This window comes from Lichenostomus cassidix, unplaced genomic scaffold (assembly GCF_008360975.1).
Source record: "Lichenostomus cassidix isolate B80296 unplaced genomic scaffold, HeHo_3.0 HiC_scaffold_37, whole genome shotgun sequence".
NCBI classification, from domain to species: Eukaryota; Metazoa; Chordata; class Aves; order Passeriformes; family Meliphagidae; genus Lichenostomus; species Lichenostomus cassidix.
Window position 1 is genome coordinate 1,407,986 of NW_028147279.1, and position 23,934 is coordinate 1,431,919.

Below are 23,934 nucleotides of genomic sequence, written 5' to 3' on the forward strand. Positions count from 1 at the left end.
TTGGGACAATTTTGGGGTAATTTTGGAATAATTTCAGGACAATTTTTGGGATAATTTCAGGACAATTTCGGGACAATTTCGGGGTAATTCCGGGTGGATTTTGGGGTGATTCCGGGTGGATTTTGGGGTGATTTGGGGTCGATTTTGGGATAATTTCAGGTCATTTCGGGTCGATTTTGGGGTAATTTCGTGTAATTTCGGGTCGATTTTTGGGATAATTTCAGGACAATTTCGGGATAATTTCGGGATAATTCCGGGTGGATTTTGGGGTGATTTTGGGACAATTTTGGGGTAATTTTGGAATAATTTCAGGACAATTTTTGGGATAATTTTAGGACAATTTCGGGACAATTTCGGGATAATTCCGGATGGATTTTGGGGTAATTCCGGGTGGATTTTGGGGTGATTTGGGGGTGATTTGGGGTCTCTCGCGCACCCTGCACCAGCAGCGTGACGTCAGCGCTGGCCACGCCCTCCGCGTTGCGGCAGCTCAGCCGGTAGGGGGCGCTGTCGGCCCGGGTGACGTTGGCGATGAGGAGGCGAGCGCCCCCTGGCGGCTGCCGGAACCGCGGGGAGCCCTCTGGGGGCGGGGCCGGGAAAGGGGGCGGGGCCAGGAAAAGGGGCGGGGCCGGGAAAGGGGCGGGGTTAGAGCAGGCCACGCCCACTGGGAGCTGCTGGAGTATTTCCAGTGCTCCCAGTGACATCCCAGTGCTCCCAGTAACGTCCCAGTTAATCCCAGTAACTCCCAGTAACATCCCAGTGACATCCCAGTTAATCCCAGTAACTCCCAGTAACTCCCAGTAACATCCCAGTTAATCCCAGTAACATCCCAGTGACTTCCCAGTGAAATCCCAGTGCTCCCAGTAACTCCCAGTGCTCCCAGTAACGTCCCAGTAACATCCCAGGGACATCCCAGTGCTCCCAGTGCTCCCAGTAACATCCCAGTTAATCCCAGTAACATCCCAGTAACATCCCAGTGCTCCCAGTAACATCCCAGTTAATCCCAGTCACTCCCAGTGACATCCCAGTAACTCCCAGTTAATCCCAGTAACTCCCAGTAACATCCCAGTGACATCCCAGTTAATCCCAGTAACTCCCAGTAACATCCCAGTTAATCCCAGTAACATCCCAGTGACTTCCCAGTGACATCCCAGTTAATCCCAGTGACATCCCAGTGACTTCCCAGTGACATCCCAGTTAATCCCAGTGACATCCCAGTGCTCCCAGTAACGTCCCAGTAACATCCCAGTGACATCCCAGTGCTCCCAGTGCTCCCAGTGACATCCCAGTAACATCCCAGTGCTCCCAGTGCTCCCAGTAACATCCCAGTGACCTTCCAGTGACACCCCAGTGACCTCCCAGTTCTTTCCCAGTGCTCCCAGTGTTCCCAGTAACCCTCCAGAGACATCCCAGTTCCCTCCCAGTTCTATCCCAGTTCCATTCCAGTTCCCTCTCAGTCACTCCCAGTATAAACCAGTCCCATTTTAATCCCCATTTTCGCCCCCAAAATCCCCATTTTTCACCCCAAAGCCGCCAGGTTTCCTCCTCCCAGTCCCTCCCAGTCCAAACCAGTATAAACCAGCATATCCCACTATATCCCAGTTCCTCCCAGTATAAACCAGTTCCCATTTTTAACCCTTAAACTCCCATTTCCCCCCCAAAATCCCCATTTTCCACCCCAAAACCTCCACATTTTTCCCTCCCAGTCCCTCCCAGTATATCCCAGTTCCTCCCAGTCCCTCCCAGTATAAACCAGTATAAACCAGTTCCCATTTTTAACCCTTAAACTCCCATTTCCCCCCTAAAATCCCCAATTTTCACCCCAAAATCCCCATTTTTCACCCCAAAACCGCCGCGTTGTCTCCTCCCAGTCCCTCCCAGTCCAAACCAGTACAAACCAGTACCGGGGCTGATGCTCCGCCCCCTGACGCTCCAGGTGCAGCTCTCGGGTGGGGGATGGGCTTGGATGGAAACCGCCAGGGAAGCTTCGGAACCTTCCGGAACCAGCAGGGGGGAGGGGCTGGCCGTGAGCACCGGCGGGTCTGCGACCAGTTCAGACCAGTTTGGACCAGTTTGAACCAGTTCAGACCAGTTTGAACCAGTTTGGACCAGTTCAGACCAGTTGGGACCAGTTTGGGATCAGTTCAGACCAGTTCAGTCCCAATTCAGTCCCAATTCAGTCCCAGTTCAATCCCAGTTCAGTCCCAGTCCCTCCCAGTCCCTCCCAGTTCCCTCCCAGTATAACCCAGTTCCCTCTCAATCCCCTCCCAGTACAAACCAGTACAAACCACTGTAAACCAGTCCCCTTTTTAACCCTCAAACTCAAATTTTCGCCCCTAAAAATCCCCATTTTTAACCCTAAAATCCCCATTTTCCACCCCAAAACCTCCACATTTTCTCCCCCCAGCCCCTCCCAGTATAAACCAGTATAAACCAGTTCCCATTTTTGTCCCTTAAACTCCCATTTTACACCCCAAAATCCCCATTTTTAACCCCAAAATCCCCATTTTCCACCCCAAAACCACCACATTTTCTCCCCCAGTCCCTCCCAGTATAAACCAGTATATCTCAGTCCCTCCCAGTCCCTCCCAGTATAAACCAGTCCCATTTTTAACCCTTAAACTCCCATTTCCACCCCAAAATCCCCATTTTCCACCCCAAAATCCCCATTTTTCACCCCAAACCCGCCGCGTTTTCTCCCCCCAGTCCCTCCCAGTACAAACCAGTACAACCAGTACGACTCACGCCGCAGCCGCAGGGTGGCGCTGGCGCTCACCGCCGTGCCCATCCCCCCGCTCCAGGCCCGGCACGTGACCCGCTGGCCCTGCAGCGACAGCGCCCCCTGCAGGACGAGCCGAGACCACGCCCACACCGCGCCGTGGGGGGCGGGGCTTGCGGGGAGGGGCGTGCCTGGGGAGCTGAGCGGAACTGGGGTTACTGGTTTGTACTGGGAGGGGAAAACTGGGCGGTTTTGGGGGGAAAAATGGGGATTTTAGGGGGCAAAATGGGAGTTTAAGGGTTAAAAATGGGACTGGTTTGTACTGGGAGGGACTGGGAGGGAATTTGGGGTAACTGGTTTATACTGGGAGGGACTGGGAGGGAATTTGGGGTAACTGGTTTGTACTGGGAGGGACTGGGAGGGAAGAAATTGGTGGATTTGGGGTGAAAAATGGGGATTTTAGGGAGGAAAATGGGAGTTTAAGGGTTAAAAATGGGAACTGGTTTGTACTGGTTTGGACTGGGAGGAACTGGGATGGACTGGGAGGGACTGGGAGGGAACTGGGAACAGACTGGGATGGACTGGGATGGACTGGGATTGGGTACAACTTATTTATTGGTGTTACTGGGAGTTACTGGGAGGTACTGGGAGGGACTGGGAGGGGATGGAGGAGGTGATTTAGGGTAACTGGTTTATACTGGGAGGAACTGGGAGGAAAAAACGGGTGGATTTGGGGTGAAAAATGGGGATTTTAGGGCGGAAAATGGGGGTTTGGGGGGGAAAAATGGGGACTGGTTTATACTGGGATGGACTGGGAGGGACTGGAAATGGACTGGGAGGGACTGGGATTGAACTGGGAGGGGATTGGGAATGGACTGGGATGGACTGGGAGGGAATTTAGGGTAAGTGGTTTATAGTGGGAGTGACTGGGAGGGACTGGGATATACTGGGAGGTGATTGGGAGGGAACTGGGTACAACTGGTTTATACTGGGAGGGACTGGGAAGGGAGTTCGGAGTAACTGGGAGCACTGGGAAGTTACTGGGAGTTACTGGGAGTTACTGGGAGTTACTGGGAGTTACTGGGAAGGGTCATAGGGGTTACTGGTGTTACTGGGAGGTCACTGGTGTTACTGGGAGTTACTGGTTTCCCACTGGTGGTTACTGGGAAGGCTCTCAGGAGTTACTGGGAGGTTACTGGGAGGTTACTGGGGGTAACTGGGAAGGTGCTCAGGGGTCACTGATGTTACTGGGAGTTACTGGGAATTACTGGTTTCCCACTGGGGGTTACTGGGAAGGCTCTCAGGGATTACTGGTGTTACTGGGAGTTACTGGGAGTTACTGGGAGGGCTCTCAGGTGTCACTGGTGTTACTGGGAGATACTGGGATCACAACGGAGGTTACTGGGAAGGGCCATAGGGGTTACTGGGAGTTACTGGGAGTTACTGGTTTCCCACTGGGGGTTACTGGGAAGGCTCTCAGGGGTTACTGGGAGTTACTGGGATGTTACTGGGAGTTACTGGGATAACACTGGGAAGGCTCTCAGGAGTTACTGGTGTTACTGGGAGTTACTGGGAGTTACTGGTTTCCCACTGGGGGTTACTGGAAAGGCTCTCAGGTGTCACTGGTGTTACTGGGAGATACTGGGATCACACTGGGAGTTACTGGGAAGGGCCATAGGGAGTACTGGTGTTACTGGGAGTTACTGGGATAACACTGGGAAGGCTCTCAGGTGTTACTGGTGTTATTGGGAGTTACTGGGAGTTACTGGGAGTTACTGGTTTCCCACTGGGGGTTACTGGGAAGGATCTCAGGAGTTACTGGAGTTACTGGGAGTCACTGGTTTCTCACGGGGCGTGGCTGGGCCGCAGCCAGGTGAGCTCCGGGGCAGGGTGGGAGTTACTGGTGTTACTGGGAGTTACTGGGAGTTACTGGGAAGGCTCTCAGGAGTTACTGGTGTTACTGGTGTTACTGGGAGTTACTGGGATCATACTGGGAAGGCTCTCAGGAGTTACTGGTGTTACTGGGAGTTACTGGTTTCCCACTGGTGGTTACTGGGAAGGATCTCAGGAGTTACTGGGAGGTTACTGGTGTTACTGGGAGTTACTGGTTTCTCACTGGGGGTTACTGGGAAGGGCCATAGGGGTTACTGGTGTTACTGGGAGGTTACTGGTGTGACTGGTTTCTCACGGGGCGTGGCCGGGCCGCAGCCAGGTGAGCTCGGGCGCAGGGTGGGAGTTACTGGTGTTACTGGGAGTTACTGGTGTTACTGGGAGTTACTGGGAAGGGCCATAGGAGTTACTGGTGTTACTGGGATCACACTGGGAGGTTACTGGGAGGTCACTGGTGTTACTGGGAGTTACTGGGATCACACTGGGAAGGGCCATAGTGGTTACTGGGAGTTACTGGGAGGTTACTGGGAGTCACTGGTTTCTCACGGGGCGTGGCCGGGCCGCAGCCAGGTGAGCTCCGGGGCAGGGTGGGAGTTACTGGTGTTACTGGGATCACACTGGGAGTTACTGGGAGGTCACTGGTGTTACTGGTGTGACTGGTTTCTCACGGGGCGTGGCCGGGCCGCAGCCAGGTGAGCTCGGGCGCAGGGTGGGCGGGGCCAGCGCGGCAGGTGAGGCTGAGGGCGTGGCCTGGGCGTGGCTCCCGAGGAGAGACCGAGATGGAGACAGACTGGGCTGGGACTGGGAGAGACTGGGAGTTACTGGGATATACTGGGAGGGACTGGGATGGACTGGGAGTGGATTTGGATCCAACTGGGTTATACTGGGAGGGACTGGGAGGGAACTGGGAGGGACTGGGATGGACTGGGAGGAGCACAGAGAGGCCACGCCCACCGGTGGCCACACCCTCAATGCTGTCCCAGTCCCTCCCAGTATATCCCAGTAACCTCCCAGTTCCCTCCCAGTCTCTCCCAATCCCTCCCAGTATAACCCAGTTCCCCTCCAGGTCCCTCCCAGTCCCTCCCAGTTCATCCCAGTATAACCCAGTTGGATCCAAATCCACTCCCAGTCCCTCCCAGTCCCATCCCAGTCCCTCCCAATCTCCTCCCAGTCTCTCCCAGTATAAACCAGTTCAATTTTGCCCCCTAAAACTCCCATTTTGTCCCCCAAAATCCCCACTTTTCACCCCAAAACCGCTGCGTTTTCCCATCCCAGTCCCTCCCAGTATAACCCAGTTTGATCCCAATCCCCTCCCAGTCCCTCCCAGTATAAACCAGTCACCTTTTCAACCCTTAAGCTCCCAATTTCCCCCCAAAAATCCCCATTTTAACCCCTAAAATCCCCATTTTTCACCCCAAAACGGCCACGTTTTCTCCTCCCAGTCCCCCCCAGTCCCTCCCAGTCCCTCCCAGTATCTCCCAGTATCTCCCAGTCCCTCCCAGTCCCTCCCAGTATCTCCCAGTCCCTCCCAGTATCTCCCAGTCCCTCCCAGTCCATCCCAGTCCCTCCCAGTCCCTCCCAGTCCCTCACAGGTCACTCTCAGCCGGATGGGGTCGCTGCGGGTGGGTGGCGCCCCCTGGCGGCCCGGTCCGGCCTCGCACCGGTAGGGGGCACCGTTGTCGCTGGGCGTGGTCGTGACGTCAAGGGCGCGCGAGGTCACGTGGCCCGCGCGGGTCTGGGGCGGGGCGTCCGCCAGGGGGCGCCCTTCCTGCGGGAGGGGGCGGGGCTTAGACTGGGTTATACTGGTTTATACTGGGAGGGACTGGGAGGAGAAAACGAGGTGATTTTGGGGTGAAAAATGGGGATTTTAGGGGCAAAAATGGGAGTTTTGGGGTAAAAAGGGAACTGGTTTATACTGGGAGGGACTGGTTTGGACTGGGAGGAGAAAATGCGGCGGTTTTGGGGTGAAAATGGAGATTTTAGGGGCAAAAATGGGGATTTTGGGGTGCAAATGGGAGTTTAAGGGTTAAAAATGGGAACTGGTTTCTACTGGGAGGGTTTTTGGGGATATTTTTGGGATATTTTTGGGAATATTTGGGATAATTTTTGGGAGTTCTCACCTTGGTCCAGGTGAGTTTCGGGGGGATGTTTGGGGATATTTTTGGGGATATTTTTGGGGTATTTTTGGGATATTTTTGGGGATATTTTTGGGAATTTTTGGGAGTTCTCACCTTGCTCCAGGTGAGTTTCGGGGGGGGATGTTTGGGGATATTTTTGGGATATTTTGGGATATTTTTGGGATATTTTTGGGATATTTTGGGAGTTCTCACCTTGCTCAGGTGAGTTTCGGGGGATGTTTGGGGATATTTTTGGGATATTTTGGGATATTTTTGGGATATTTTTTGGGAGTTCTCACCTTGCTCCAGGTGAGTTTCGGGGGGATGTTTGGGGATATTTTTGGGATATTTTTGGGAATTTTTGGGGAATTCTCACCTTTGTCAGGTGAGTTTCGGGGGATGTTTGGGGATATTTTGGGATATTTTGGGGATTTTTGGGGAATTCTCACCTTGCTCCAGGTGAGTTTAGGGGGGATGTTTGGGGATATTTTTGGGATATTTTGGGAGTTCTCACCTTGGTCGGTGAGTTTCGGGGGATGTTTGGGGATATTTTGGGATACATTTTGGGATATTTTTGGGAATTCTCACTTTGTCCAGGTGAGTTTCGGGGATGTTTGGGGATATTTTGGGATATTTTTGGGATATTTTGGAAGTTCTCACCTTTGTCCAGGTGAGTTTCGGGGGGGGATGTTTGGGGATATTTTGGGATACATTTTGGGATATTTTTGGGAATTCTCACCTTTGTCCAGGTGAGTTTGGGGGGGGGATGTTTGGGGATATTTTTGGGAATATTTGGGATAATTTTTGGGAGTTCTCACCTTTGTCCAGGTGAGTTTGGGGGGGGGATGTCCCCCCCGCGCGTGGCACAGCAGTCTCAGCCCCTCCCCCGCCCGGAAGGTGACGTTGGGGGGCGGAGCTTCCACCCAGAGCGCCTGGGGAGGGTCTGGGGGCGTGGCCAGTCAGGGACACGCCCCCTCTTAAAGGGACACGCCCCCTCTTAAAGGGACACGCCCCTTCTTAAAGGGACACGCCCCTTCTTAAAGGGAGACGCCCCCTCTTAAAGGGACACGCCCCTCTTAAAGGGACACGCCCACAGTACTGACCAGTCCATCCCAGTCCCTCCCAGTTCATCCCAGTCTGCTTCCCAGTCCATCCCAGTTCCATCCCAGTTCCCTCTCAGCCCATCCCAGTCTCTCCCAGTATAAACCAGTCCATCCCAGTCCATTCCCAGTCCATCCCAGTGTATCCCAGTCCCATTTTCACCCCCAAAATCCCCATTTTTCACCCCAAAACTGCCACGTTTTCTCCTCCCAGTCCCTCCCAGTATAACCAGTATAACCCAGTCCATCTCATGACTGACGCTGAGGGTCACCGCGGCGCTCCTGCTGCCCACCCCGGGGGCAATCCCAGTCCCTCCCAGTATAACCCAGTTCAATCCCAATCCATTCCCAGTCCCTCCCAGTACAACCCAGTTCCCTTTTAACCCCTGAAACTCCCATTTTCTCCCCTAAAATCCCCATTTTTCACCCCAAAACTGCCACGTTTTCTCCTCCCAGTCCCTCCCAGTATAACCAGTCTCCCCAGTATGCTCACGGCTGACGCTGAGGGTCACCGCGGCGCTCCTGCTGCCCACCCCGGGGGTCTCAGCCTCGCACACCAGGGAGCTCCCATGATCCTTCACTCTGCCCCGCAGCGTCAGGTTGGACACGGCCACGCCCCCCTGGGGGAGGAGCCAAGGGGTTAAACCACGCCCACAGGGGGGCGCTAATGGGGTTAAGCCACGCCCCATCCTGGGAGAGGAGCCAATCAGATTAAACCACACACCCTTGGGGAGGAGCCAATGGAGTAAGCCACGCCTCCTGGGGAGGAGCTAATCGGGTAAGCCACACCCCCCCGGGAGGAGCCAATTGGGTTAAACCACACCCATGGGAGGAGGCAGTTTGTTAGAGCCACGCCCCTTTGGGGGAGGAGCCAATGTCTTAAACCACGCCCCCTGTGAGGAGCAAATGGGTTAAGCCACGCCCCCAACTACTCAAACCCTTTAAAGCCACGCCCTCCTGGGGAGGAGTCAACAGATTAAGCCACGCCCACTCGAGAGCCAAATGTGTTAAAGCCACGCCCCCCCGGGGGAGGAGCCAGTCGGGTTTAGCCACGCCCACCACGAGCCAATAAGGTTAAAGCCACGCCCATATGAGAGGAACTGAAAGGGTTAAAGCCACGCCCCCTTGGAGTTGTTTTAAAGGCTTCAAGCCACGCCCACCCAGAACCAAATGGGTAAAGCCACGCCCACGGGAGAGGAGGAGCCAATGGGGTTAAAGCCACGCCCACAGGAGCCAAATGGGTTAGAGCCACGCCCACTTGGGTAGTACAAAGGGTTAAAGCCACGCCCATGTGGGAGGAGCCAAAGGGCTAAAGCCACGCCCACACCTGGGGTTCATTTGTTGAAGCCACGCCCATATGGGAGGAGCCAACACGGGGTCATCCAGGGGTCAACGCCCCTCCTCCACCCCTCCCAGTATAAACCAGTATAACCCAATCCCCTCCCAGTCCCTCCCAGTTCAATCCCAGTTCAATCCCAGTCCCTCCCAGTACAAACCATTACAAACCAGTACAAACCAGTATACCCAGTCCCTCACCGGCTCCAGGCTCTCGTGATTGGCTCGCAGCTCTCTCCCAGTACAAACCAGTACAAACCAGTATACCCAGTCCCTCACCGGCTCCAGGCTCTCCTGATTGGCTCGCAGCTCTCTCCCAGTACAAACCAGTACAAACCAGTACAAACCAGTACAAACCAGTCCCTCACCGGCTCCAGGCTCTCCTGATTGGCTCGCAGCTCTCTCCCAGTACAAACCAGTACAAACCAGTATAACCAGTCCCTCACCGGCTCCAGGCTCTCGTGATTGGCTCGCAGCTCCCTCCCAGTACAAACCAGTATAAACCAGTACAAACCAGTATAAACCAGTCCCTCACTGGCTCCAGGCTCTCCTGATTGGCTCGCAGCTCTCTCCCAGTATAAACCAGTATAAACCAGTCCCTCACCGGCTCCAGGCTCTCGTGATTGGCTCGCAGCTCTCTCCCAGTCCCTCCCAGTACAAACCAGTACAAACCAGTCCCTCACCGGCTCCAGGCTCTCGTGATTGGCTCGCAGCTCTCTCCCTCCCAGCCACCAGCGCAGCCGAACTGGGGGGTTACTGGGAGCACTGGTGCAGCTCAGCTGAGCCTCGCCGTCCTCCTGCAGCGACCCCGAGCCCAGCAGGGTCACCTCCGAGGGGCCGTCTGACCAGTACGGACCAGTATAAACCAGTAGGAACCAGTATGGACCAGTAGGAACCAGTATGAACTGGTGCGGACTGGTATAGACCAGTACAGACCAGTACAGACCAGTATGGACCAGTATAAATAACCATAGACCAGTATCAGTCAATCAGGTTAGTATAAATCAGTACGGTCTGACCAGTTTGCACCAGTATAAACCAGTATGAACAGGTGCAGACTGGTATGGACCAGTAAAGACCAGTATGGACCAGTATGGATGGGTATGAGTTAGTATAGATTAGTACGGTCGGACCAGTATGGACCAGTATGGACCAAACTGGGGTGGCCCAGTCCCCTCCCAGTCCCTCCCAGTTTATCCCAGTTTATCCCAATCCCCTCCCAGTCCATCCCAGTTCAATCCCAGTCCATCCCAGTCTCTCCCAGTTCCTATCCCAGTCCCTCCCAATTCAGTCCCAGTTCCCCCCAGTCCCTCCCAGTCCCTCCCAGTCTATCCCAGTTCAATCTCAGTCCATCCCAGTCCCTCCCAGTCCCCCCCAGTCCCTCCCAGTCCCTCCCAGTCCATCCCAGTCTCTCACACATCACTCCCAGTTTGACGCTGGCGCTGCCCCCCCCTCCCGGAAGTGACGTCACCGCCCGGCACCGCAGGGTGGCGCCGTTGTCCTCGGGAGCCACGCCCAGCCGGAGGCGGCTGCGGGTCACGCCCACCGCGTCCTGAGACCACGCCCCCTCCAGCGGCTGCCCGTCCTGGGGGCGGGGCCAGAGGGGCGGGGTTAATTAGAGGGGTGTGGCTAATTATGGGGGAGTTAATTAAAGGGGCGAGGTTAATGGGAAAGGAAGGGGTTAATTAAAAGGGTGGGGTTAATTAGAGAGGTGTGGTTAATTAGAGGGGTGGAATTAATTGAAGGGGTGGGGTTGATGGGAAAAGAAAGGGTTAATGGGAAAGGAAGGGGTTAAAGGGAAATTGTGTGGTTAATTAAAGGGGTGTGGTTAATAAGAGGGGCGGGGTTAATTAGAAGGGTGGGGTTAATGGGAAAGGAAAGGGTTAATGGGAAAGGGTGTGGTTAATTAAAGGGGTGGGGTTAATTAGAGGGGTGGGGTTAATTAGAGGGGTGTGGTTAATTAGAGGGGTGTGGTTAATTAGAGGGGTGGGGTTAATTAGAGGGGTGGGGTTAATTAGAGGGGTGGCGTTAATGGGATAGGAAGGGGTTAATGGGAAAGGAAAGGGTTAAAGAAATGGGTGTGGTTAATTAAAAGGGTATGGATAATTAAAGGGGTGAGGTTAATTAAGGGGCGTGGTTAATTAAAGGGGTGTGGTTAATTAAAGGGGTGTGGTTAATTAGAGGGGTGGCATTAATTAAAGGGGTGGGATTATTAGCAAAGGAAAGGGTTAATGAGAAAGGAAGGGGTTAAAGGCAAAGGGTGTGGTCAATCAAAGGGGCGTGGTTAATTAAAGGGATGTGGTTAATTAAAGGGGTGTGGTTAATTAAAAGGGTGTGGTTAATTAAAAGGGTGTGGTTAATTCAAGAGGTGGACTTAATTCAAGGGGTGGGGTTAATTAAAGGGGTGTGGTTAATTACAGGGGCGTGGTTAATGGGAAAGGAAAGGGTTAATGGGAAAGGAAAAGGTTAAAGGCAAAGGGTGTGGTCAATTAAAGGGGTGGGGTTAATTAAAGGCAGGTGGTTAATTGAAGGGGTGTGGTAAATTAAAGGGGCGTGGTTAATTAATTGGGCATGATTAAAGGGGCGTGGTGAGTTAAAGGGGTGTGGTTAAAGGGGTGGGGCTAACAGGAAAGGAAGGGTTAATAGGAAAGAAATGGGTTAATTAAAGGGGCGTGGTTAATTAAATGGGCGGGGCTAATAGGACAGGCATGGGTTAATTAAAGGGGCGTGGTTAATAGGCAAGGAAGGGGTTAATGGGAAAGGTGTGGTCATTGAAAGGGTGTGGCTAAAGGAAAGGGGCGTGGCTAAAGGGAAAGGTTTCAAGGAAAGGGTGTGGCTAATTAAAGGGGCGTGGTTAATTAAAGGGGTGTGGCTAATTAAAGGGGCGTGGTAATTAAGGGGCGTGGTTAATAGGAAAGGAAAGGGTTAAAGGAAAGGGGCGTGGTTAAACTGAAAGGGGCGTGGTCAAAGGAAAGGGGCGTGGTTAAAAGACAGGGTTAAAGGAAGGGGCGTGGCTAAAGGAAAGGGAGGAGTTAATGGGACAGGAAGGGGTTAAAGGAAAGGGGCGTGGCTAGCTGGGAAGGGTGGGGTTACATTGAGGCCACGCCCATTGAAAGGGATCCCAGTTCATCCCAGTCCTTCCCAGTTCCATCCCAGTCCCTCCCAGTCCATCCCAGTTCATTCCTAGTTCAATCCCAGTCCCTCCCAGTTCCATCCCAGTGCTCCCAGTCCATCCCAGTCCATTCCCAGTTCCCTCCCAGTTCCATCATCCCAGTCCCTCCCAGTCCCTCCCAGTCCCTCCCAGTCCATCCCAGTTCCCTCCCAGTTCATTCCCAGTCCTTCCCAGTCCATCCCAGTTCATTCCCAGTCCCTCCCAGTCCATCCCAGTCCCTCCCAGTCCCTCCCAGTCCATCCCAGTTCCCTCCCAGTTCTCTCCCAGTCCATCCCAGTCCCTCCCAGTCCCTCCCAGTCCATCCCAGTTCCCTCCCAGTTCTCTCCCAGTCCATCCCAGTCCCTCCCAGTCCCTCCCAGTCCCTCCCAGTCCATCCCAGTCCATTCCCAGTCCCTCCCAGTCCCTCCCAGTGCTCCCAGTACCTTGTCCCAGTACAGGCTGGGCGCAGGTCTGCCCCCTCTGGTCACACAGAGCAACTGCAGCTCCTCCCCTGCCCGGAGCAATGGCGGCGACGGCAAACCCTCGATACTGGGAGCACTGGGAGGGACTGGGAGGGACTGGGAGTGAGCTGGGAGGGACTGGGAGCGACTGGGAGGGACTGGGAGTGAGCTGGGAGGGACTGGGAGCGACTGGGAGTGAGCTGGGAGGGACTGGGAGCGACTGGGAGGGACTGGGAGTGAGCTGGGAGGGACTGGGAGCGACTGGGAGTGAACTGGGATCACTGGGAGGGACTGGGAATGAGCTGGGAGGGACTGGGAGGGAAGTGGGAGGGACTGGGAGTGAGCTGGGAGCACTGGGAGTGAACTGGGAGGGACTGGGAGGGACTGGGAGTGAACTGGGATGGACTGGGAGAGACTGGGAGTCAGCTGGGAGCGACTGGGAGGGAACTGGGATGGACTGGGATGGAACTGGGAGGGACTGGGATTGAATTGGGAGGGAACTGGGAGGGACTGGGATGGACTGGGAGGAACTGGGAGTGAGCTGGGAGTGAACTGGGAGGGACTGGGAGGGACTGGGAGGGAACTGGGAATGGACTGGGATTGAACTGGGATGGACTGGGACATACTGGGGTGAGCTGGGAGTGACTGGGAGTGAGCTGGGAGCACTGGGAGGGAACTGGGATGGACTGGGATTGAACTGGGAGTGAGCTGGGAGTGAACTGGTAGGGAACTGGGATGGACTGGGATGAACTGGGATTAACTGGGAGGGACTGGGAGAGACTGGGATTGAACTGGGAGGGAACTGGGTTGAACTGGGATTGAAATGGGAGGGACTGGGAGGGACTGGAGCTGCTTTAGGTGGATTTTTGAGGCATTTTTGGGATGGTTTGAGAAAGTTTGGTTCATTTTGGGGGCAATTTGGTTACTTTTTTAAAATATTGGGGGAATTTTTGGATTTTTTGGGGGAATTTTTGGGACCATTTTGGGAATTTTGGGGAATATTCCAGACTCACCCAGGATTTGACTCCATTTTGAGTCAATTTTGGGTCATTTTGAGTCACTTTTGAGCCATTTTGGGGTCAATTTTTGTGGCAATTTCGGGTTTTTTCCATATTTCCCGAAATTTTGGGAATTTTTTGGGAATTTTTTGGGAACATTTTGGGAATTTTTGGGAATATTCCGGACTCACCCAGGATTTTACTCCATTTTGAGTAATTTTTGGGTCATTTTGGAGTCACTTTTGGGTCAATTTTGGGTCATTTTTGGGTCAATTTTGGGTCAAGTTTTGTGGCAATTTGATTTTTTTTCACATTTCCCAATTTTTTTTTTGGTTTTTTGGGAATTTTTGGGAACATTTTGGGAATTTTTGGGAATATTCCAGACTCACCCAGGATTTTACTCCATTTTGAGTCATTTTTGGGTCATTTTGGAGTCACTTTTGGGTCAATTTTGGGTCATTTTTGGGTCAATTTTTGTGGCAATTTGATTTTTTTTCCATATTTTCCAAATTTTTGGATTTTTTTGGGGATATTTTGGGAATATTTTTGGGAATATTTTGGGAATTCCCAAAATATTCCCCAAAAAAAATCCAAAAATTTGGAAAATTTTGATTTTCAAAAACTCAATTTTGAGTCGTTTTTGGGTCACTTTGGGGTCATTTTTGGGTCCATTTTTGTGGCAATTTCATTTTTTTCCATATTTTCCAAATTTTTGGATTTTTGGGGAATATTTTGGGAACATTTTGGGAATTTTGGGGAACATTCTGGACTCACCCAGGATTTGACTCCATTTTTGGTTCATTTTGGGGTCATTTTTTGGTCAATTTTGTGTCAATTTTTGTGGCAATTTCCTTTTTTTTTTTTCATATTTCCCAAATTTTTAAAAAATTTTCGGGATATTTTGGGAATTTTCGGGAATATTCCAGACTCACCCAGGATTTTACTCCATTTTGAGTCAATTTTGGGTCATTTTAATCATTTTTTAGTCAATATTGGGTCATTTTTGGGTCATTTTTAGGTCATTTTGGGTCAATTTTTGGTCAATTTTTGCGGCAATTTCGGGTTTTTTCCCCATATTTCCTAAATCTTTGGATTTTTTGGGAACATTTAGGGAATTTTTGGGAATTTTCTGGAACATTCCAGACTCACCCAGGATTTGACTTCATTTTGAGTAATTTTTGAGTCATTTTGGGGTGATTTTGGTCATTTTTGTGTCAATTTTTGCGGCAATTTCGGTTTTTTTCCATATTTCCCAAATTTTTGGATTTTTAGGGAATTTTTTGGGAATTTTCTGGAACATTCCGGACTCACCCAGGATTTGACTTCATTTTGAGTACTTTTTGAGTCATTTTGGGGTGATTTTGGTCATTTTTGTGTCAATTTTTGCGGCAATTTCGGGTTTTTTTTCCCATATTTCCCAAATTTTTGGATTTTTTGGGAATTTTTTGGGAATTTTCTGGAACATTCCGGACTCACCCAGCACGTCCAGCCGCAGCTTGGCCTCAGCAGGAGCTTCTCCAGCCGCGTTGGACGCTGAGCAGGTGAGGAGCTGACCTTGGTGGGCCGGAGTGGGGGTCAGCCTGCGGAAACTGGGGTCACTGGTTTGGACTGGTTTGTACTGGGAGGGACTGGGAGGGACTGGGAGGGACTGGGGGGAGAAAACGCGGCGGTTTTGGGGCGAAAAATGGGGATTTTGGGGGCAAAAATGAGGATTTTAGCGTTAAAAAGGGAACTGGGTTATACTGGTTTGAACTGGTTTGTACTGGTTTGTACTGGGAGGGACTGGGAGGGGAAAATGTGTTGGTTTTGGGGTGAAAAATGGGGATTTTTGGGGTGGAAAATGGGATTTTGGAGTGAAAAATTGGGATTTTAGGGGCAAAAATGGGAACTGGTTTATACTGGTTTATACTGGTTTATACTGGGAGGGACTGGGAGGAGAAAACGCGGCGGTTTTGGGGTGAAAAATGGGGATTTTAGGGTGAAAATGTGGATTTTAAGGCAGAAAATGGGAGTTTAAGGGTTAAAAAAGGGAACTGAGTTATACTGGTTTGAACTGGTTTGTACTGGGAGGGACTGGGAGGAGAAAACGTGGTGGTTTTGGGGTGAAAAATGGGGATTTTGGGGTGAAAAATGGAGATTTTGGAGTGAAAAATTGGGATTTTAGGGTGAAAAATGGGACTGGTTTATACTGGTTTGAACTGGTTTATACTGGGAGGGACTGGTTTGGACTGGTTTGGACTGGGAGGAGAAAACCTGGTGGTTTTGGGGTGAAAAATGGGAGTTTTAGGGATAAAAATGGGAACTGGTCTATACTGTTTGTACTGGTTTATACTGGTCCGTACTGGTTTATACTGGTCCGTACTGGTTTATACTGGTCCGTACTGGTTTATACTGGTCCGTACTGGTTTATACTGGTCCGTACTGGTTTATACTGGTCCATGCTGTTTCTAACTGGTTCTAACTGGTCCCTACTGGTCCATACTGGTCCATACTGGTCTCACCTCACAGTGGCCTCGCTGGAGCTCAGTTTGGGATGAGATCCTTCGAACACTCGAGAGGAAACGTCGGGGAGGAGCTGATTGTCTGCGGGAAATTAACCAAAATCAGCCAAAATCAACCCAAAATTTACCCGAAATTAGCCCAAAATTAGCCCAAAATTTATCTGAAATTAGAGCAAAGTTAGACCGAAATTAGCCCAAAATTTATCCCAAATTAGACCAAAATTTATCTGAAATTAGAGCAAAATTAGACCAAAATTAGCCCAAAATTAGATCAAAATTGGACCAAAATACGACTAAAATTAGCCCAAAATTAGCCCAAATTTAGCCCAAAATTAGATCAAAATTAGCCCAAAATTAGACTAAAATTAGCCCAAAATTAGACCAAAATTAGATCAAAATTAGACCAAAATTAGACAAGATATAACCCAAAATTAGCCCAAAATTAGCACAAAATTAGACCAAAATTAACCTGAAATTAGACCAAAATTAGGCTAAAATTAGACCAAAATTAGCCCAGAATTTGACTAAAATTAGCCCAAAATTAGATCAAAATTGGACCAAAAAATGACTAAAATTAGCCCAAAATTAGCCCAAATTTAGCCCAAAATTTATCCAAAATTTGCCCAAAATTGGTCAAAAATGAGACCAAAATTAGCCCCAAATCATCCCAAAATTAGACTAAAATTAGCCCAAAATTAGACTAAAATTAGCCCAAAATTAGCACAGAATTAGACTAAAATTAGCCCAAAATTAGTCCAAAATTAGACCAAAATTAGCCCAAAATTTATCCAAACTTAATCCTAAATTAGCCCCAAATTAGCCTAAAATTAGATCAAAATTAGTCAAAAATTAGCCCAAAATTAGCCCAAAATTAGCCCAAATTGTCCCAAATTACCCAAAATTATCCAAAATCAGAGAAAATTACACCAAAATCACCCCAAATGAGCCCAAAATCAGCCCAAAATTAGCCCAAAATCAGCCAAAATCCCCCCAATTTCCCCCAAATCCCCCAAATTTCCCCAAATTCCCCCAAAATCAGCCCAAATTTCCCCCAAATCCCCCAAATTCCCCCAAATTTCCTCCAAGTTTCCCCAAAATTCCCCCAAATTCCCCAAAATCCCCCAAATTCCCCCCAAAATTCCCCTAAAATTCCCCCAAGTTGCCCAAATTTCCCCAAATTCCCCCAAATCCCCCAAATCCTCCCCAAAATTCCCCCAAATTCCCAAAATTCCTCAAAATCCCAAATCCCCAAATTCCCCAAAATCCCCTAAATTCCCCAAAATTTCCCAATTTCCCAGAAATCCCCAAATTTCCCCAAATTCCTCAAAATTTCCACAAAATTCCCCAAATTCTGCAAATCCCCCCCAAAATCCCTAAATCCCCCCAAATTTCCCAAAATTTCCAAATTTTCCCCAAATTCCCCCAAAATTTCCCTCAAATCCCCCAAATTTCCCCAAAATCCCCAAAATTCCCCTTAACTTCCCCCATTTCCCTCTCCCCCACCCCCCAAAATTCCCCAAATCCCCAAATTCCCCAAAATCCCCAAACTCACCCAGGCGCAGCTCCAGGCTGGGGGCGGGGCGAGCGTTGTGGGCGTGGCACCTGAGCCCCACCTCGGCCCCGCCCACCAGGGGAAGCTCCGCCCCCTCCAGCAGCTCCAGCGCGGGGGGACCTGGCGGGACTGGGAGAGACTGGGAGTGACTGGGAGGGAACTGGGAGTGACTGGGAGGGAACTGGGAGTGACTGGGAGGGAACTGGGAGTGACTGGGAGGGACTGGGAGTGACTGGGAGGGACTGGGAGTGACTGGGAATGAACTGGGAGGGACTGGGAGGGAACTGGGAGGGACTGGGAATGAACTGGGATGGAACTGGTTTATACTGGGAGGGACTGGGATGGACTGGGAATGGATTTGGAATGGACTGGGAGTGACTGGGAGAGACTGGGAGGGACTGGGATGGAACTGGTTTATACTGGGATTGAAGTGGTTTATACTGGGATGGACTGGGAGTGACTGGGAGGGACTGGTTTATACTGGGATTGAAGTGGTTTATAATGGGATGGACTGGGATGGCTGGTTTATACTGGAAGAGACTGGGAGGGACTGGGAACCAAATTGGGATGGACTGGGAGTGACTGGGATTGAACAGGATTGAACTGGTTTATACTGGGATGGACTGGGATGGACTGGGATTGAACTGGGAGGAACTGGGAGGGAACTGGGATGGACTGGGAACCAAACTGGGATGAACTGGGAATGGACTGGGAATGGATTGGTTTACACTGAGAGGGAACTGGGATGGGCTGGGAGGGAACTGGTTTATACTGGGATGGACTGGGAATGGATTGGGAATGGACAGGTTTATACTGGGAGGGACTGGGAGGGAACTGGGATTGACTGGGATTAAACTGGGATGGACTGGGAGTGGGGGAGGGGCAGCCCAGTGGCTTCCCAGTAAAAACCAGTAAAGACCAGTGACCTCCCAGTCCCTCCCAGTATAAACCAGTTCCCTTTTTCATCCCAAAATCCCCATTTTTCACCCCTAAACTGCGTGATTTCTCCTCCCAGTCTCTCCCAGTATAAACCAGTATATCCCAGTTACCCTCCAGGCTGCTCACTGTCACCCTCAGTCCCTCCCAGTATAAACCAGTTCCATTTTTACCCCCAAAATCCCCATTTTTAACTCTAAAATCCCCATTTTTCACCCCAAAACCGCCACGTTTTCTCCCCCCTGTCCCTCCCAGTCTCTCCCAGTCTCTCCCAGTATAAACCAGTACAAACCAGTATAAACCAGTATAAACCAGTTCCCATTTTCACCCCTAAAACCCCCATTTTCCCTCCTAAAATCCCCATTTTCACCCCAAAATCCCCATTTTTCACCCCAAAACCGCCGTGTTTTCTCCTCCCAGCGCATCCCAGCCCCTCCCAGTCCCTCCCAGTCCCTCCCAGTATCTCCCAGTCCCTCCCAGTCTCACCCAGCACGCTGAGCTGAGCCCCTCGGGACGCTCTGGGCTCGGTGCCGTTCCCCTCCCCCGCCTGGCACTCGAAGGTTTCGTCGTCAGCCAAGGTGACCGGATGGATCCGCAGGTGGTGCTCACCTGGACACGCCCACGGGACACGCCCACATTCAGACCACGCCCACCGGGACACGCCCATCAGGGATACGCCCATTAGGGACACGCCCACCGGGACACACCCACATGCAGGACACATCCGCTCAGGCCACTCCCCAGTGGACACGCCCATTAAGGACACGCCCATCAGGGACACGCCCACATTTGGGCCACTCCCACTGGGACACTCCCATTAGGGACGCCCATTGAAACCACGCCCACACCGACCACGCCCATATAGGGACACGCCCACTCAGGCCACGCCCATTAAGCACACACCTACTCAGGCCACGCCCATATTCAGGCCACGCCCAGCGGGACACTCCCATTAGGGACACACTCACATTCAAACCACGCCCACATTGACCACGCCCATATAGGGACACGCCCACTCAGGCCACGCCCGATAGGGACACACCCATTAGGGACACGCCCACTCAGGGACACGCCCATATTCAGGCCACGCCCACCGGGAAACACCCATTAGGGACACACTCACATTCAAACCACGCCCACATTGACCACGCCCATACTGGGACACGCCCATTAAGGACACGCCCACTGGGACACAGTTGCATTCAAACCACGCCCACATTGACCACGCCCATATGGGGACACGCCCACATCCAGGCCACACCCACTCAGGCCTCTCCCACCGGGATACACCCATTAGGGACACACTCACATTCAAACCACGCCCACACTGACCACACCCATACTGGGACACGCCCATTCAGGACACGCCCACTCAGGGACACACCCATCTTCAGGCCACGCCCAATGGGTCACGCCCATCAGGGACACGCCCACATTCAAACCACGCCCACACTGACCACGCCCATATAGGGGCACGCCCACTCAGGACACACCTACTCAGGTCACGCCCACATTCAGGCCACGCCCACCGGGACATGCCCATCAGGGACACACCCATATTCAAACCACATCCACATTGACCATGCCCATATGGGGACACGCCCATATCCAGGCCACGCCCACTCAGGCCACGCCCATTAGGGACACATTCACATTCAAACCACGCCCACACTGACCACGCCCAGATAGGGACACGCCCATTCATGACGCTCCCATTAGGGACACGCCCATTAGGGACACGCCCATATTCAGGCCACGCCCAATGGGACACACCCAATGAGGACACAGTTACATTGAAACCACACCCACATTGACCACGCCCACTCAGGGACATGCCCATCGGGACACGCCCATTGGGGACACACCCATTGGGGACACACTCACATTTAAACCACGCCCACATTGACCACTCCTCTACTGGGACATGCCCACTCAGGACACGCCCACGTTCAGGCCACGCCCATCGGGACACTCCCATTAGGGACACACTCACATTGAAACCACGCCCACACTGACCACGCCCATATAGGGACACGCCCATTCAGGACACGCCCATTAAGGACATGTCCACTCAGGGACACGCCCATATTCAGGCCACGCCCACCAAGGACACACCCATTAGGGACATGCTCACATTCAAACCACACCCACATTGACCACACCCGTATAGGGACACGCCCACCAGGACACATCCATTAGGGGCATGCTCACCAAGGCCACGCCCACATTCAGGCCACGCCCACCGGGACACGCCTATCAGGGACACGCCCATTGGGGACACGCCCATATTCAAACCACACCCACATTGACCATGCCCACATGGGGCCACGCCCAGCCAGGCCACGCCCATTAGGGACACACTCACGTTCAAACCACACCCACACTGACCACACCCATACTGGGACACGCCCATTCAGGACACGCCCATTAAGGACATGTCCACTCAGGGACACGCCCATATTCAGGCCACGCCCAGTCAGGCCACGCCCATTAGGGACACACTCGCGTTCAAACCACACCCACATTGACCACGCCCAGATAGGGACACGCCCATTCATGACGCTCCCATTAAGGACACGCCCATTAGGGACACGCCCACTCAGGCCACGCCCTCCCAGAGCTACCCAGAACCAGTTGGAGCCAAAAATCAGCTCGAAATTTAGCTAAAATTGACCCAAAATTGACCCAAAATCAACACCAAAATCAGCCCAAAATTAGCCCAAAATCAGCCCAAAATTAGCCCAAAATCAGCCCAAAAATCAGCCCAAAATTAGCCCAAAATCAGCCCAAAATCAGGCCAAAATTAACCCAAAATCAGCCCAAAATCAGCCCAAAATTAGCCCAAAATTAGCCCAAAATCAGCCCAAAATTGCTCCTGAATCAACTCAATATGGACCCAAAATCACCCCAAATTAACTCAACATCAACCCCAAAATAACCGAAAAATAACCCAAAATAACCCAAAATGAACCCAAAATTCACCCAAATCAACCCAAAACCAACCCAAAATCAACCCAAAATCACCCAAAATTCACCCAAAATCACCCAAAATCCCCAAAATCCCCCCAAATTTAGCCCCTCCCCTTCAGCCCCGCCCCTCCAAGCCCCGCCCACCTTTGCTGGGGTCTCCGACCAATCGGTATCGAGGATGAGCCGCGGTGGGCGTGGCTCCGAGCAGCAGCCCCGCCCTCGCCCACTGCACGGCCACACCCACCTGGGCGCGGCACCGAAGCTCCGCCCAGCCGCCCAGCGCCGCGCTCTGATTGGCCGGTTCCTCCAGGAAGGGCGGGGCCGGAGGGGCGGAGCCTGGCGGGGGGGAGGGGTTAGAGAGGCCACGCCCACTTGGGGGGACCAATGGGGGAGGAGGGAGGGAGCTGAGTGACCAATGAGTGACCAATGAGGGAGCAGGGAGTGACCAGTGAGTGACCAGTGAGTGACCAATAAATGACCAGTGAGTGACCAATAAATGACCAATGAGTGACCAGTGAGTGACCATTGAGTGACCACTGAGTGACCACTGAGTGATCACTGAGTGACCAGTGAGTGACCAATGAGTAATCAATGAGTGACCAATAAATGACCAATGAGTGACCACCGAGTGACCAATGAGTGACCAATGAGTGACCAGTGAGTGACCAATGAGGGAGCAGGGAGTGACCACGGAGTGACCAGTGAGAGAGCAGGGAGTGACCAATGAGTGACCAATGAGTGACCAGTGAGTGACCAGTGAGTGACCAGTGAGTGTCCATTGAGTGACCAGTGAGTGACCAATAAATGATCAATAAATGATCACTGAGTGACCAGTGAGTGACCAATGAGTGACCAATAAATGATCAATAAATGACAATTAATTGATCAACAAATGACCAATAAATGATCAATGAGTTACCAGTGAGTGACCAATGAGTGACCAATAAACAATTAATAAGTGATCAATAAACAATCAATGAGTGACCAGTGAGTGAGCAATCAATGACCAATAAATGATCAATCAGTGACCAATAAATGACCACTAAATGATCAATAAATGACCAATAAATGATCAATCAGTGACCAATAAATGACCAATAAGTAATCAACAAATGACCAATAAATGATCAATAAATGCTCAATTAGTGATCAATAAACGACCAATAAGTGATCAACAAATGACCAATCAATGACCAATAAATAATCAATCAATGATCAATCAATAATCGCTGACCTTTGACCTCAATGACCAGCAGCGCCAGCAGCACCTGCCAGAGGTCAAAGGTCAAAGGTCAATCAAACCCCCAAATCTCCCCAAATTCCCCAAAATTTCCCCAAAATTTCCCCAAAATTCCCCAAAATTTCCCCAAAATTCCCCAAAATTTCCCCAAAATTCCCCAAAATTTCCCCCAAAATTTCCCAAAATAACCCAAAAATCATCCCAGGAGCCCCAAAATAACCCCAAAAATCACCTTGGAACCCCAAATTCCTCCCAAAATCTCCCAAATTTCCTCAGGAGATCCCAAACCCAACCCAAAAAAACCCAAAATTCCCCCAAATCCCCATCGGGAATCCCAAAAATTCCCCAAAATTCCCCCAAATCCCCATTGGGAATCTGAAAAAATCCCAAACTTTCCCTAAATCCCCATTGGGAATCCCAAAAAAACCCAAAATTCCCCCAAATCCCCAATGGGAATCCCAAAATTCCCCCCAAATCACCCCAAAGTCACCCAAATTTCCCCCAAAATGCCTCCAGGAGCCCCAAAATTTCACCTTGGGATCCCCAAATTCCCCGAGGATCCCAAAAAAAACCCAAAATTCCCCCAAATCTCCCCAAATTCCTCCCAAAATCCCTGAAATTTCCCCCAAATCTCCCCAAATTCTCCCAAACTTCCCCCAAATCCTCTCTAAAATCCCCCAAATCCCCCAAATCTCCCCAAATTCCTCCCAAAATCCCCCAAATTTTCCCCAAATTCCCCAAAATCCTCCTAAATCCCCCCAAATTTCCCCCCAAGTTCCCAAAAACTTCCCCAAATCCACCCAGAACCCCAAAATCCCCCAAATTTCCCAAACCCCCAAATTCCTCCCAAATTCCCCAAAATTCTCCCAAATTTCCTCCAAAATCCCCAAATTTCCCCCAAAATTCCCAAATTCCCCCAAATTCTCCCAAAATCCCCAAAATTCCCCAAAATCCCCAAACTCCT

General features: G+C 51.4%; 1 protein-coding gene across 1 annotated transcript in view; it reads right to left on the reverse strand.

Annotated features, from left to right (window-relative positions):
- Positions 1-22,993, reverse strand: part of NPHS1 (NPHS1 adhesion molecule, nephrin) — a 34,523-nt gene extending 11,530 nt beyond the window's left edge. The window contains exons 1-16 of the mRNA XM_085044719.1: positions 22,965-22,993; positions 21,875-22,066; positions 19,247-19,369; positions 17,825-17,953; positions 16,273-16,354; positions 15,248-15,351; positions 12,756-12,880; positions 10,578-10,746; positions 9,845-10,002; positions 8,320-8,446; positions 7,545-7,669; positions 6,200-6,377; positions 5,278-5,410; positions 2,746-2,918; positions 1,905-2,042; positions 437-580 (exon numbers count right to left, since the gene is read on the reverse strand). Coding sequence (XP_084900845.1) covers positions 437-580; positions 1,905-2,042; positions 2,746-2,918; positions 5,278-5,410; positions 6,200-6,377; positions 7,545-7,669; positions 8,320-8,446; positions 9,845-10,002; positions 10,578-10,581 — 1,180 coding nt within the window. The 5' untranslated portion in view covers positions 10,582-10,746; positions 12,756-12,880; positions 15,248-15,351; ... (3 more) ...; positions 21,875-22,066; positions 22,965-22,993. The remainder of the gene's footprint in view (positions 1-436; positions 581-1,904; positions 2,043-2,745; positions 2,919-5,277; positions 5,411-6,199; positions 6,378-7,544; positions 7,670-8,319; positions 8,447-9,844; positions 10,003-10,577; positions 10,747-12,755; positions 12,881-15,247; positions 15,352-16,272; positions 16,355-17,824; positions 17,954-19,246; positions 19,370-21,874; positions 22,067-22,964) is intronic.
- Positions 22,994-23,934: the final 941 nt, after the last annotated feature.